The sequence below is a fragment of the Salvelinus sp. IW2-2015 genome, linkage group LG4q.2 (genome assembly GCF_002910315.2).
Source record: "Salvelinus sp. IW2-2015 linkage group LG4q.2, ASM291031v2, whole genome shotgun sequence".
In the NCBI taxonomy this organism is placed as follows: domain Eukaryota; kingdom Metazoa; phylum Chordata; class Actinopteri; order Salmoniformes; family Salmonidae; genus Salvelinus; species Salvelinus sp. IW2-2015.
Window position 1 is genome coordinate 16,503,777 of NC_036843.1, and position 12,533 is coordinate 16,516,309.

Below are 12,533 nucleotides of genomic sequence, written 5' to 3' on the forward strand. Positions count from 1 at the left end.
AGGGAATAAGCCTCTATTATAGCTAGACAGATGCAGCTCAGTGACTTTGCATAACACTTAAATCTGCTTTCATTCCTAATAGGCTTGAGCTCGTGCTGCTAAGATATTAACCAGTCAGTCACTCTGTCGCAATATACACACCCCGAATTCACCAACACGTCATCCCTACAACCTATTTAATACGTATATTAGACCAGATCCCAGATATGAAATCAATAATGAATTATCAACTGTACATTAGGCCTTTACAGTACACCGATGCAATGCAGCATTCCGTTTAAGCCATGTTTAAGGCACCAGATCGATCTTCAAATGTAAAGGCACTGTACTTCATGTGCATATAATTGAATTGGGGGGGACATTGCAAAACCACAGGGCGATCAATAAGAAACAATTAAAAACATTAACATAAACTGCAAGTAACGTCATTGCTACACTACCAAGTCGTGAGGTAGGCCTATAATACCAAATTATGAATTTGACATTGARGGTAGCCCATAAGGTATCCCACTGAATATGACTTTCTCCCTGTCTGCATCCAAATCCGACAGCTTTGTTACGCACGCTACAAATCATTATCGTCTCTAATATTGTCTTCAGAAATTATGCCCTTGTCTTTTTAACATTAGGCCACTCCAAAAACGTGCTATTCTATTGTAGTTATGAGCAAGAGATAATCGCTTTCACATTCAATGTCCAACAATCCACGATGTGCACGGCGGCCATATACAAAGACTAGGCAAACCCTATAGCACAAACACACTCTCCCTCTGTCACACACGCTCTCTATCACACAAACACACACTCACACGAGCGCGCGCTCTCTCACACACAGAGAGACGCTGGCGCGCGCTCGCACAAACACGCACAAACAACCAGTTACTATACACACAAGAATGCCCCTAATCAAAAGACTAAAACAATAACTCACTGCATTGTATCACAACTGACTTTTGACCTAAAAATATCGATTTCCCAAATGCATTTGCTGCAGGCCTACTGCTGAGGTCAACATGGGCGACAACACAGACTAAACGGAGACTATAATGACAGTTCACACCATGTAAAATAACCAACGAATTATACCGTAGGTAAAACACATTTGAAACAACTTCTAACAACAAAAATGTCTACTTCAATATCACCACCAACAAACAACGCTCATTCACATACAACGCCAACGGTGTAACAGGCCTTCAGAACTTTCTGATAAACTATTAGAAAGATAGAAAATGTTGTATTACTTACGTGATCGGCTAGGTTGGTCGAAGATCCTGAGAGCTCTTCATGGTCTGACTTCGAGCTGCCATCCCGCTCGTCAATAACTAGATCTATTGGCATTTTTCCTTTCAAACAACTGATGTACCGGTGGCAAAAATTGTCGCAGAGCTCGTGCACCTAGACCAAGAAGAAATAGGGTTTTTCAGGATGGGGAAACGCAGGCAGTCCAATAATAGGCCCTAACTACTATTAAGGGCATTATGGGCCAACGCAAGGAAACAATAGTGAAATTGTTGCAGCGCCTATTATTCTCTTGAGACTACTAGAGGAACAAGTTGAACGGCAAAAAATAAACACCATGTGTGAACTCGACAGATAATAACCAGTTGAGGCCAAAACTCCAGACTTCAAATCTGTGATATTAGCTTAACAACAACGACAAAGCATTATCAATATGGTCAGTGTATTTATAGGCCCAAGAGTGTGAATTCAATCCAATCACTCTGACCTATATTATGTGTATCTGTGTGACAATTAAACATTATATTATTTACATTTTTAAATATGAATGTTTGTCTCAAGTTAACGTGTTACATCTCATGCAATATTAACTCATTTTCATCTAAATTCCAATACAGTCAACATTTTAAATGTGTGCAACAAACTATGCTAGCCTACTATACGAGTTATACCGGGCCACATGCATGCAGAATCTAATGCTGATCACCTCTCAAATACTATAATCACACAATAAAAATATTAATTGTAAAAATCTTTACCTTTTCTAATTCTAAAAGGTGAAATCGTAATACTTGTATGGCTTGTATCATCTGAAAACAGGAATAAACAAGAATAAAAATCTACATTTTTGGTGTGATAAAATTATGAAAGTATAATGGTAAGCAAAATGCTACACATCATGTTATTTTCACTTCATATAACAAAAACACAGGGACTTTCTTGAAGTTTGTGCTATAGGGTTCTCGAGCAAAACAAAGTTATGCTTCCCACACTTATCGTGGTGAGTGAAATCGGATGGGCTATTGATTTAAGATTTGGAAAATACAAATGTAGGATAATCTAACAACTGAATTAGGCAAGACACATTTGGTGAACCGAGCCAATTTTTGTGAGCTACATAGGCAGCGACTGAACTATGACAGCGGCAGATACAGCCACATTGCTCCCAATGAGTGGCCATGGTGCACTGGAACAGGATTCGCCCAGCGACAGTCCCAGCACTTTTTCGCCTAATCATTGGCTTCCCTCACCGCCTCCTGTAGGCACCGTAAGTAATGCTGTGCCACTCGAAACCCCTCAGAGCTTCCCCTTGTTCACTTCAAAGACACCTATCTAACATATGTGTTGTGCTTTTGCATCAAATCCTCACATATTTACTTTGCGATGCCGAGAACACAAGAGCATGGTTTAAGTCCACAAAACAAGCTAAGTAAGAGTAACTAACAGTCACACCAGGAAGGGAATTGAACGGCAAATGGTGGTCCTGCATAGTGCTTACCAAATTGTCCAACTCTGGATTTGATGAAAATAAAGGTTTTTCTGCTCGGACCTACAATAACACCAAAGATGGGGGATTAATTACTTCTTACAGGCGTCGAGGGCATTTAGTCATGAATCCATTCTAAAAAAATATATATTTGATTTCGTGCAATAATAGACTATTGTATAATAAATAAAACATAATTCAAAGTGATATTATATTTGCATTGCATACGGTGTAAACATGAATAACTCAATATCACCAGTGAATTCACGTGTTAACTTCGACTATGTACAGCCTATAACACACTTTTATTTTCAAACGTTCAACTTTAACTTTTAAATTCCCAAAAGTGAAATGTGTCAAAAGTTAACAAGTAGATACGTGTGCCATAAGCACTTGGAAAATCGTATTAGGCTTTTAGTAAATATATATAAAAAATGACCTGTTTGGCAAAGACTGCGATGTCCTCGTTGAAGGAGTCGGAGGAGCAGACATCGCCGCCTGCTACCCCTGGCTCCCTCGGAGTGCACGTCGCCAGCTCGCACTTCTCAAAAACCAGCGCGAGCAGCGGGAATAATGGGTGACTGTAAGAGGGGAAACAGAGCCTGAACACAACCCGGCATCCAGCGCCTCCACACAGGCTTAACACAAGCTAATCACACGGCTACACAGCAAGCTAAAGTTTAGCGTAAAACTAAAGATGCTAGGAGTGCAAACAGTGAAGAATGTGTCAGGAATATAGAATATACTTTCCAAGGTTTTGACTGAGATAACTTTTTGAAATGTATTTTACTTCTCCAAATTCATTCATAAAGTAGCCTACTTTGTAAACAACTTATGAATAAGCTATGTGCACATCGATGGAAAAATACATTGTTTACAAGTTACACCATATGTGTTTGTCTTATATTTTTCCAATGTACTTTACACACAGACACTAAAGCATTCATTAGTAATGGCTTTTATAATGTTTTGGGGATTATACCCCCCAAAAATTAACTCGGACCTTTCAACGGTTTACAAGTATCCATAACCATAATGTTGCAATGTGTTCAAGTTCGTGTTACAATGTGCCAATAACATGCATCCTTCTATTTAATAAAGGTTTCGTTTTAATTGTACTATAATGGTTATCCATAATCGTTTTAAAATATAAGGTATGATAATATCAGATGACTGATACTCTTAGACCTCTAGGTTTTGACAATACTTTTTCCAAACACAAAATAATGGTTGAAATTGTCTAAATTAAACTTGCTAATGCATATACTCTGAGTTAACTTTTGCAACAAGTAAAACGTCCATAAGTCAAATCACCCTGAAAGCCTAAAATAGATTAATAATAAGGTATGTAATTATAGTCCACCTACCCATAAATTTGATCTTTATCCCTCTTTAAAACATCGTTGACAGCGGAGCCCATGCTGTTGGGCATAACGCTGGGATGGGGTGCATGAGCACCGTAGTGCTGGCCATGGAGCGGTGGTCCATGGTTCAAGTGATGGACTTGGGGTAGCGGCCGTGGAGCATGCGGGTCTCCGTACATAGACGCCGGGACCCCGACTCCGTCCATCCCACCATAATGGGCCAGCTCATCGTACTGGAATAAAACAACAACAAAGTCAGAGGATAGAAATTCACGCGTAACGTGGCCAAAATGTACATATAGGCTAATTATCAGGTAACATGTTACTGAAGTCATAGTAGGCTATAGTCAAAGCGATATAGTAAAACGAGGCTACTACACCAGCATTTGAAAAAAGTAAGCAAATCCTTGTGCCATTCCTGTTGCTTCGGCAGAAAAGGCAATCGCCATGGCTAAACTACCAAGTGAATACATTGATAAGGTTTGTATTTGTAATTACCAAAAACATTTTAAAGTTCTGAATCCCCGTAGGTGGGTTACTTTGGCAAAACACCGAATTACTTAGGAGTCCCTTTAAAACTGCTCCACGAATGCTGCGGAGACCGTCGGTTAAGCAGAGGCTTTAACTCCGCTTGAAGAGTAAAGGTAGCCTACTGCAAAAATGTCAAATAAAACGGCTTAGATATGAACAATTTATAAATAAGCCGCCACTGACAAGAGGATAGCGATATGGAGGCCCTCCTAGAGTGGATTTGTATAGGTAAGTGTTGGAGATTTAAAACCTACCCTTTGCGCCATCAGGCTGCGCTCCAATAAACTCCTGGATGTGTCGTATATTTAATATCCCAGTCAGGTTAGAAAGTGATTTACTGGTAAGATTCCTTTTTCAACCAACTTTGCGAATTCTCCTATTCTCCAATGTGGTAGAGTGCAAGCAGAAGCATCAGGAGGAGTTTTGCAATTTTTCTTGTTTTCCTCTTTCCCCCAAAAATAAAAAAAAATGTCAAGCACCAAACTGAAGGTTACAATCGGCCCATCAACAACCTGCATGTAACTAAACTGTCGTGTCTCATGGCTTTTTGCCACTCCAACTGTCAATCAAAGCCAGGAGTTGTCAAGGTAATGAATGAATGATGTTTGGTGATGATGTTCAAGAGAGGGTGAATCTTTTTAGCCCGTTTTCATCCAGCAAGTCCGCGTCCACTTTGTGCCTCCGGATCGCTATCTTGTTTTATTATTACTGTAAAAAGAAGAAAGAAATTAAGAGATTGCAATTCAGATCTTTCCTTTCCCCCGTAGGTATTTAGTCTATCTCGCGGTCTGAGATGAGTGAGTGTCAGCGAGTGTTGGCAGGTTGGCTGCTAGCTTGCTTATAGAACAGAGTCAGTTTGCTGCGCTGATCGGCGGGAGAKTGAAATGACGGAACCCGGAAGTAGCGGTGGKCATAGCCAGTCCTACAYCAGCTACAGAAAGAGAGGAGAGACCAAATCCTGTGATATGCAGAGTATGCACGAGGACGGCTTCAACTCAGGGGGAGCCAAACAACACAGCTTCTACACTCCCAGCCAATTCCATTCGCCGATAAGAGAAAGGCAAAAAGAAAAGTACAAAAAGCGTAATATTTGTGCAAATCTGCAATGTATTCCGACCCGAAATAGCGTTTTACTATACATGCCAACGCGGACCTATAACGTTGTGTAATAAGAGTACGAAAAGCCCGAGTTAAGGCGGACGACAAAGGTTAACTTGTTCTAGTTTTCACTATTGCAAATAGGCTGAAAGAAATACGCGGTTATACATAAAACAAGTTATCATCACTCATTCTTAGTTTTCTCTCCAAAATATTTTAAACTAAGAACCCATCAAGCCATCAAACCTTATCTCTAATCAAATCATATATAGGCCTAACCTCACTGTAAATATATCGGATGCGTTTTGAGTATAATTTATGACCATGACGCTTACTTGTTATGTTGTGGGTATAGTCGGTGTGCCTAATATGACATATATCGGGAATACCTTCCAATCGTACTGCTAATTGTGAACCGAGGCTTATTAGCAAATTAAACGATACGACGCCCCCCCCCCAACCCAGAATTAACTTTTCCAAATAGAAAAAAGCTTTTGTAGAGAAAGTGATGTTCTATGTTTCTTTCGTCCAATCCCCTCTCGATAAAATTCCGTGCCTTACCTCAGAGTAGTCAATTATCAAAGCTCCACAATATCATCAATCATGTGCAGTTTGAAGTTTAGAGGAGGAGCAACCCTCCGGCCATCGATTGCACCGAGGCTGGCCCTTCTTCACTGAGCCCAAGCTTTTTTACGCACAAAACCGAAACAGGCCATCTATCCCTTTTAATATTTACCTCCATCCATGATAATATACACTGTTACGCAMATAGCATCATCGTTATATTGATATTTTTTCAGGCTCGGTGACATTTTTGGTTGTTGTCGAAATGAACCATTCACAGGTTGGATGAGCTAGTGGGTTGGATTCAGCTGTTTGGTCAATAAAGTCCCAACAAACGCGCCATACGGTTGCTTGGGTTGACAATATAAATAGCAATTAAAAATATGTAATAAATGAAGCACCGTCACAACAATTATGTTTGTTGGCATAAGGGGGTGGGAAGCCCTACAAGAAAAAGTAGGACTACAGGGTTGACAAACGACTGTGTGGACATTTCAACGTGCAATAGCCCGAGAAGGAACTATAGTGTTAAACGCAGAACGGCATGGCAGCTTCTCCAAAAACCTCTGACCGCTGCTATATTCTGTTAACAGGACCAGTGGCCAGCTGCGTGAGCTTTTGAAGAGTGTTGTTTTGATATTAGACCTACTGCTTATAATGCTATCGTGCACTATGACTTGTACACACTAACGCTTGCCTTTCCCCCCCGGACAAACACGGTAAGTGAATCATATGTCCTTTGTTATAACTCGAAAAACGGAAGGTTCTCCCAACAGTGCAGTTGTGGAATGTCAGAAAGACAGGCTATTTAAAGTAGCTGCTAGTATTGGGGCTGCTGTAAATGTGTAGAATGATTCAGTCGCAGTACAGCTATCCAAAACAGGAAAGTCTCATTTTCAAGCGTTCGATAAATAAAACGTGCTACCTATTCACGTTATACGGTCAAAATCGTATACAAAGTTTAAAAAATATATATATTTTTGAATCTACATATGTATTTTGGCCTAAAGGGGGGGGGGGGTGTAAACATTCGAAGAGCTTGTGAAAATTGCTGTGGTGATTATGCGTAATAGCCTTGCTCTTTCAAAATGCACCTTAATAACCTCTTGAGCATTTAAAAGTTATATTTTTTCAATTTATATAACACCATATTTTGAATGTTTAGGAATGCATTTCAAAAGTTTATTTTAGATATTTTACTTGAAGTTCTTTGTACAACCTCAATTCATTACAATGTAATGCAATGGTAAATCCTAAATATAGCCTCTATCTATCAGCATTAAAATCTAACAAATCAGAATTACATCAAATAAATCAGAATCATGTCAGTGAGACATTATAGTTTAGTAATGGCAACTTTTATACACTTAATGTTTGTTCTGTATATTGTATTTCAACCCTTATACATAATAGACTGCTAATTAATATTTAATTATACCATTACATTAACCTTATAAAACATAGAACATAGCCTAGATTAAATATAGGATACATCAAACCTGTTCTCATGGTTTTGGAAACCAAGTGTTTGCAAACTTAGACGTTTCAAGTGTCCCATATCATGCCCAAGTAGGCCTACCCATTATGTTTTGCATTATATTTCCAATAAGTGGATTTCCCATTGAGTGATTTTTCAGACTTGAGGACTCATACATATGAAAAAAATCAGTGTTCAAGTATTCTCTTAACTCCGTCAACATGCGGATCCCTCGCCTCTGCGGAAGATGGCATTAACAGGCGGTAAAATTTCATCTGGTGGTGTCAAATTGAGGTCAGTTAGGGTTAAAGCTCTCGGTGTCGGTGTGGGACATGGCCAGCTGCGTTTGGATTCATTAGGGGGCAGCGGATCCATTTCAAGGAAAACACTACTGAGACGAGGCTAAAGATCCACTCCGTGTCACATCCTAAAAGTAACAAAGTAACCCCAAAACACCACAGTAACACCACTGTAACAAAGTAACCCCAAAACTCCCATTTCAAAACAGACACCAATCTTCACTCTCAAGCGGCCATCCTATCCCCTACGCCATGGCTTCCTCTAAAGTAGCCCGGTAGCCTAGCTTGTTGCTAAATATGGAGAAATGTTTTGTTGATTCAATTCCTTCAAAAAGGTCACTGATACGAATCGGGGTTTAAATCCCTTTAGTGACCTTAAATACTTCTGAAGAAATAATCGCTGCTTAACCACAGGAACAAATAAAATCGTCCTAATCTTGTTTGTAACTTTGTTCTGAGTTGGCCCTCCTTAGTATTTGAGATTATGCAAATAGGAAAAGATAATGTATAGAAAGACCACAGATAAGACTAGATCATAGACTTTTCTGAAGGGGCCAGAAAACCAACAACTGTTCCCTAATCTCTTTCAGTATTAGGGTATTTGATTTATGGTTATTTTCTTAAGTTTTATAGGAGGCTAGTGTTCAATTGATGTTCAGAGAATATCAATAGTCTATGCATAATTATAATCTAGTTATTAACTAACTATTAATTTGTATCGTGTTCCTTACCTCAATGTTTAGGCTACATTATCTACAGTGAAGTTAGCTTTGTTTATACGTGGCCTTGTAAATGTTACAGCATTTATGGCATTACCACACCAGGCTGAACTCTTTCTGACCCCATGTGAAATGTGACTAGGGTCCCAGAAAGTGGAGAGCAACTCAAATACTTGTAAAAGTTTCGCGACTAACTGTAAATTCTTCGACTCCAAAGCCGCATTTTCCACTCTACGGATTCTCAGAGTCTGGTGTCCGAGGAGTGTGAGATAGATAGATGGAGGGGAGGTACACAGAACGTAACTGTGGCTTTCTCCCTTGAAAATCTGTGGGATCGGTCTCAAAGACACTTAGCATGCCTAATGCATAAAATATGCAGCCCTCTAGTGACATCTGGCGGATTGAACAAACACTAAATGTTGAAGCGCGACACTATTACAAATTATGTCAAAATAGGTCATCTTTATGAAATACACATTTTCGTGACAACGAAAAATATGCACTGCAAATTGGATCATAACGAATTAATTTCATATATAAACCATAAGCCAATATATTTGAATTGCAATTGAAGGTATTTTACAGTTGAAAATAGGCCTATTTGAAAAATATATTTTGTGAGGAGACTTTTGTTTCGAATGCCTTATGTAGCCCCTATATTTAATATATATTTTGAGCATAATTTGTATCCCACAGAACAATTTTTATGAGTGAAATATGTACCACACATGGCAATGGTAAGATCAAAATAAAGGTAACCAAAATTGTACCATTCGCTTAAAAATTACTATTAAATTGACGAGAAACACAGTGACAGTTGGGACCATCATTAGTTATGGTTTCTGGCTCAATTAATGTAAATGAATTTACTGGTACACAGGCCATTCATCCGCTCAATGCAATTACACAAACGTGTTTTTTCTGTACATGAAAGCTCCCCCCAATAGATAACTGCTGTAATAAAAAAAATGGCATATGAAACTCTGATGAAATACTTGAAATTCAATTTAGTTTTATCAGGGGAAAATATGTTGAATGCACGTTAATGTGAAATTGTGATTATTATTATTATTATTATTAGGCTATTTATTTGGCTGTTATTATTACTGTTGCAATCCGTTGTTCGCGTAGTGTTGTCAAATAAAATGAATAACAAAGACACATCAGTTTCACTCTTATCAGAAATCATACAAATATGCTTGATTTATTTTGCCATAAAACCGTTTGAATTACTGTCKTATTTCTGAAAATAAAGATCTTTTAGAATGTCTCTGCAATGTATTATTTAATCCCCATCGATATCGTCCAAACATTCATGTAGTGCCACTATCAATTCCATTGTATATAATAGAATCCCCCAAGGTCAATAGAAATTAGATTATGTTTAGTCGTAATACTGGTTTGATATATCCAAAACGAATTTCAAAACCAACCACAATTTCTCATAAAGACACTCAGGTTTCCTTGCAAATTATAGGCTATCATACTTTTTACACAGAGGTAGGCTAGGTAGTGCTGCCGTCCCTCCCAGACGGAAGCACGGTTTCAGCCAGGCATGGCGAGATTAGTGACTGTGGCAAGGACTACAGTCATATGCATCAAATGCTACTGTAATGACCGTGTATTGTTTGTTTATCCTGAAACACTGGGTGTGAAAGACTAGCGTAACTATAGCCCAATCCTTTGTCTCCTTCATATCGAACTGGCTGAGCATATATAAAGAAATGTGTAGCCAGACTATCAGTTATTTTGGGATTGACTAGGTGGACACGTATAGTGCCCATCTCCCCACATTACGACATGTAATAGAGAGAAGTTTAAGTGGAGCCCGAGAAACCGATAAGTTAATAGCGGTGACCCTCTCTCGGTGCCTCTGTCGCTCATCATTTCTCAGACTTAAGGGGCTTAAAGAGGCAGTAGGACCCACCTTTTATTACACATCAAACGCTCTCTTCCTTATCTAGGCCTACATTATAGGAAAGACATGCATCGTTGGCTGTTATGCGGATTTGGAAATAGAAACATGTCCAATAAAGTCACCCTCCCTCGCTGATCAAAGGGAAATATGGCTTTAGGCACCAAAGACACTACCCCGTCTATTTAAGCCGTTATTAAATTGTCTTAATTCCCCTCTCCACTTTAAGCTTAACATAAATTCACCCTTGAGTTGTTTGTCCAATACAGAGGGGAAAATACAAGTGTTAAGTCTTTTCATGGTTGCATTATGCCTCGGAATTGAGTGAAATCGGACAGAATAATCAAGAACGCAAATAGAATGCGTTGGGTTGCCCTCTGGACAATTGGAGATGCTTTTATGCCAGTCTTGATGGCAGACGTGTTAAGATTCATAATTACCCATGCAGCGTTAACACCCGGAATGTTTGTCAGACACACATCCAACAAAACAGATAACTACAGGCCTATCTTAACTCAAGCTCCAGACACTGCACAGACCGCAGTATGGATTTAAAGCTGCTTAAGACATCCATGTAATGAAGCCTATGCGTAAAAAGTCGATGTTAGCAAAGTTTTCATATTTGTTAACTCGAAAAGCTGTAATAACATTCTTGGATAAATGTTAAACGCTGTATCTCCAGTTGAGTCACCTGTGCCATTATCGTTTACTCTGCCCTATGCTGTGATAATAAAGTTTACTATGGCAAGCTCAACATTCAAGGTATCTGTGTGTGTATTTGTAATAGTCCTTAAAGCATTAAATATGTGTGATGACATTTCATGTTTTCTGTTTTGCATTATAGATTGCTTTATCCTTTATTTCTGTTTGACATAAACCGGGTGGATATAAAGATCCTACAGTGAAGCACAGCCTTGTTAGACTTGATAAAAACTTGAATCCTTAATTGAAACAATAACAAATGGGTCTCTCACCTTTATTTTGGTAAAAAGCTGAGGGATGGGCCTGGAGAAATGTATCCACTACTATATTCATATATACATATTCTTCAAGAATCAATGGGTATATATAATTATATATATTTATAGGTCCATCAATGGATGTAGCAACTAAGGATTCCAGCTTTAAAGGTATAGTTTTGGAATAAAATGAATTGAAACAAACTATTGACAGTTCTGCTCACCCGATGACAACCTGAAGTTGACAAAACAGCTATTAAGAAACCCAAGAGGTTTCATGATGTAACTAGTGAAAGGTCATATGAATCCAAGAGTTTGGTATCTCAGTCTCTGACTACTCTGAATGCAGTGAGCATCCTGTGTATTTCATATGATTTACAGTTCCCAGGTCACATTTCTGTTGGAAACCCTCACTGACTGACCTCATTGATACTCACATGAGCCCTCGAGATTTCAAATGTACGCCAGCCGGTGTTTGCAAACACACACCAATCAACCAGTCTCCGTTAACTTAAATCACATCTCATCCATGACATCTCAGATGATTGTAAGAGAAAAAAAAAAAAATTAAAGATGCTGGTAAACAAACGCAGATGGCATGTTTGTTCCTATTTTGTTTTCTTCCTGCTCCTTCCTGTCTCTGTGTTGTGTTTCCCCCCTCTACCCCCTCCCCACCCTCTCCAAACCCCCCTCAGTTCTGCAGGAGTTCACATGATCAAACAAGGTACCCAGGTAATTACCACACATTGTCAAATAAAGCGACCGCTGATTCAAATGAGGAGTGAAATATCAAAGAGCAGCGTTGCCTTTGCAGCCAGCCACTTATCCACATAGGAGACAGAGAGGAGATCTGAAGAGTAAGGGGACCTGCCGAGAGGA

At 39.0% G+C, this 12,533-nt stretch overlaps 1 protein-coding gene across 1 annotated transcript in view; it reads right to left on the bottom strand.

Annotated features, from left to right (window-relative positions):
- LOC111963408 (homeobox protein Meis2-like) overlaps positions 1-5,456 on the bottom strand; it is a 150,436-nt gene extending 144,980 nt beyond the window's left edge. Inside the window, 6 exon segments of the mRNA XM_070443408.1 lie at positions 1,249-1,398; positions 2,001-2,051; positions 2,741-2,791; positions 3,168-3,309; positions 4,096-4,325; positions 4,878-5,456. Coding sequence (XP_070299509.1) covers positions 1,249-1,398; positions 2,001-2,051; positions 2,741-2,791; positions 3,168-3,309; positions 4,096-4,325; positions 4,878-4,889 — 636 coding nt within the window. The 5' untranslated portion in view covers positions 4,890-5,456.
- Positions 5,457-12,533: the final 7,077 nt, after the last annotated feature.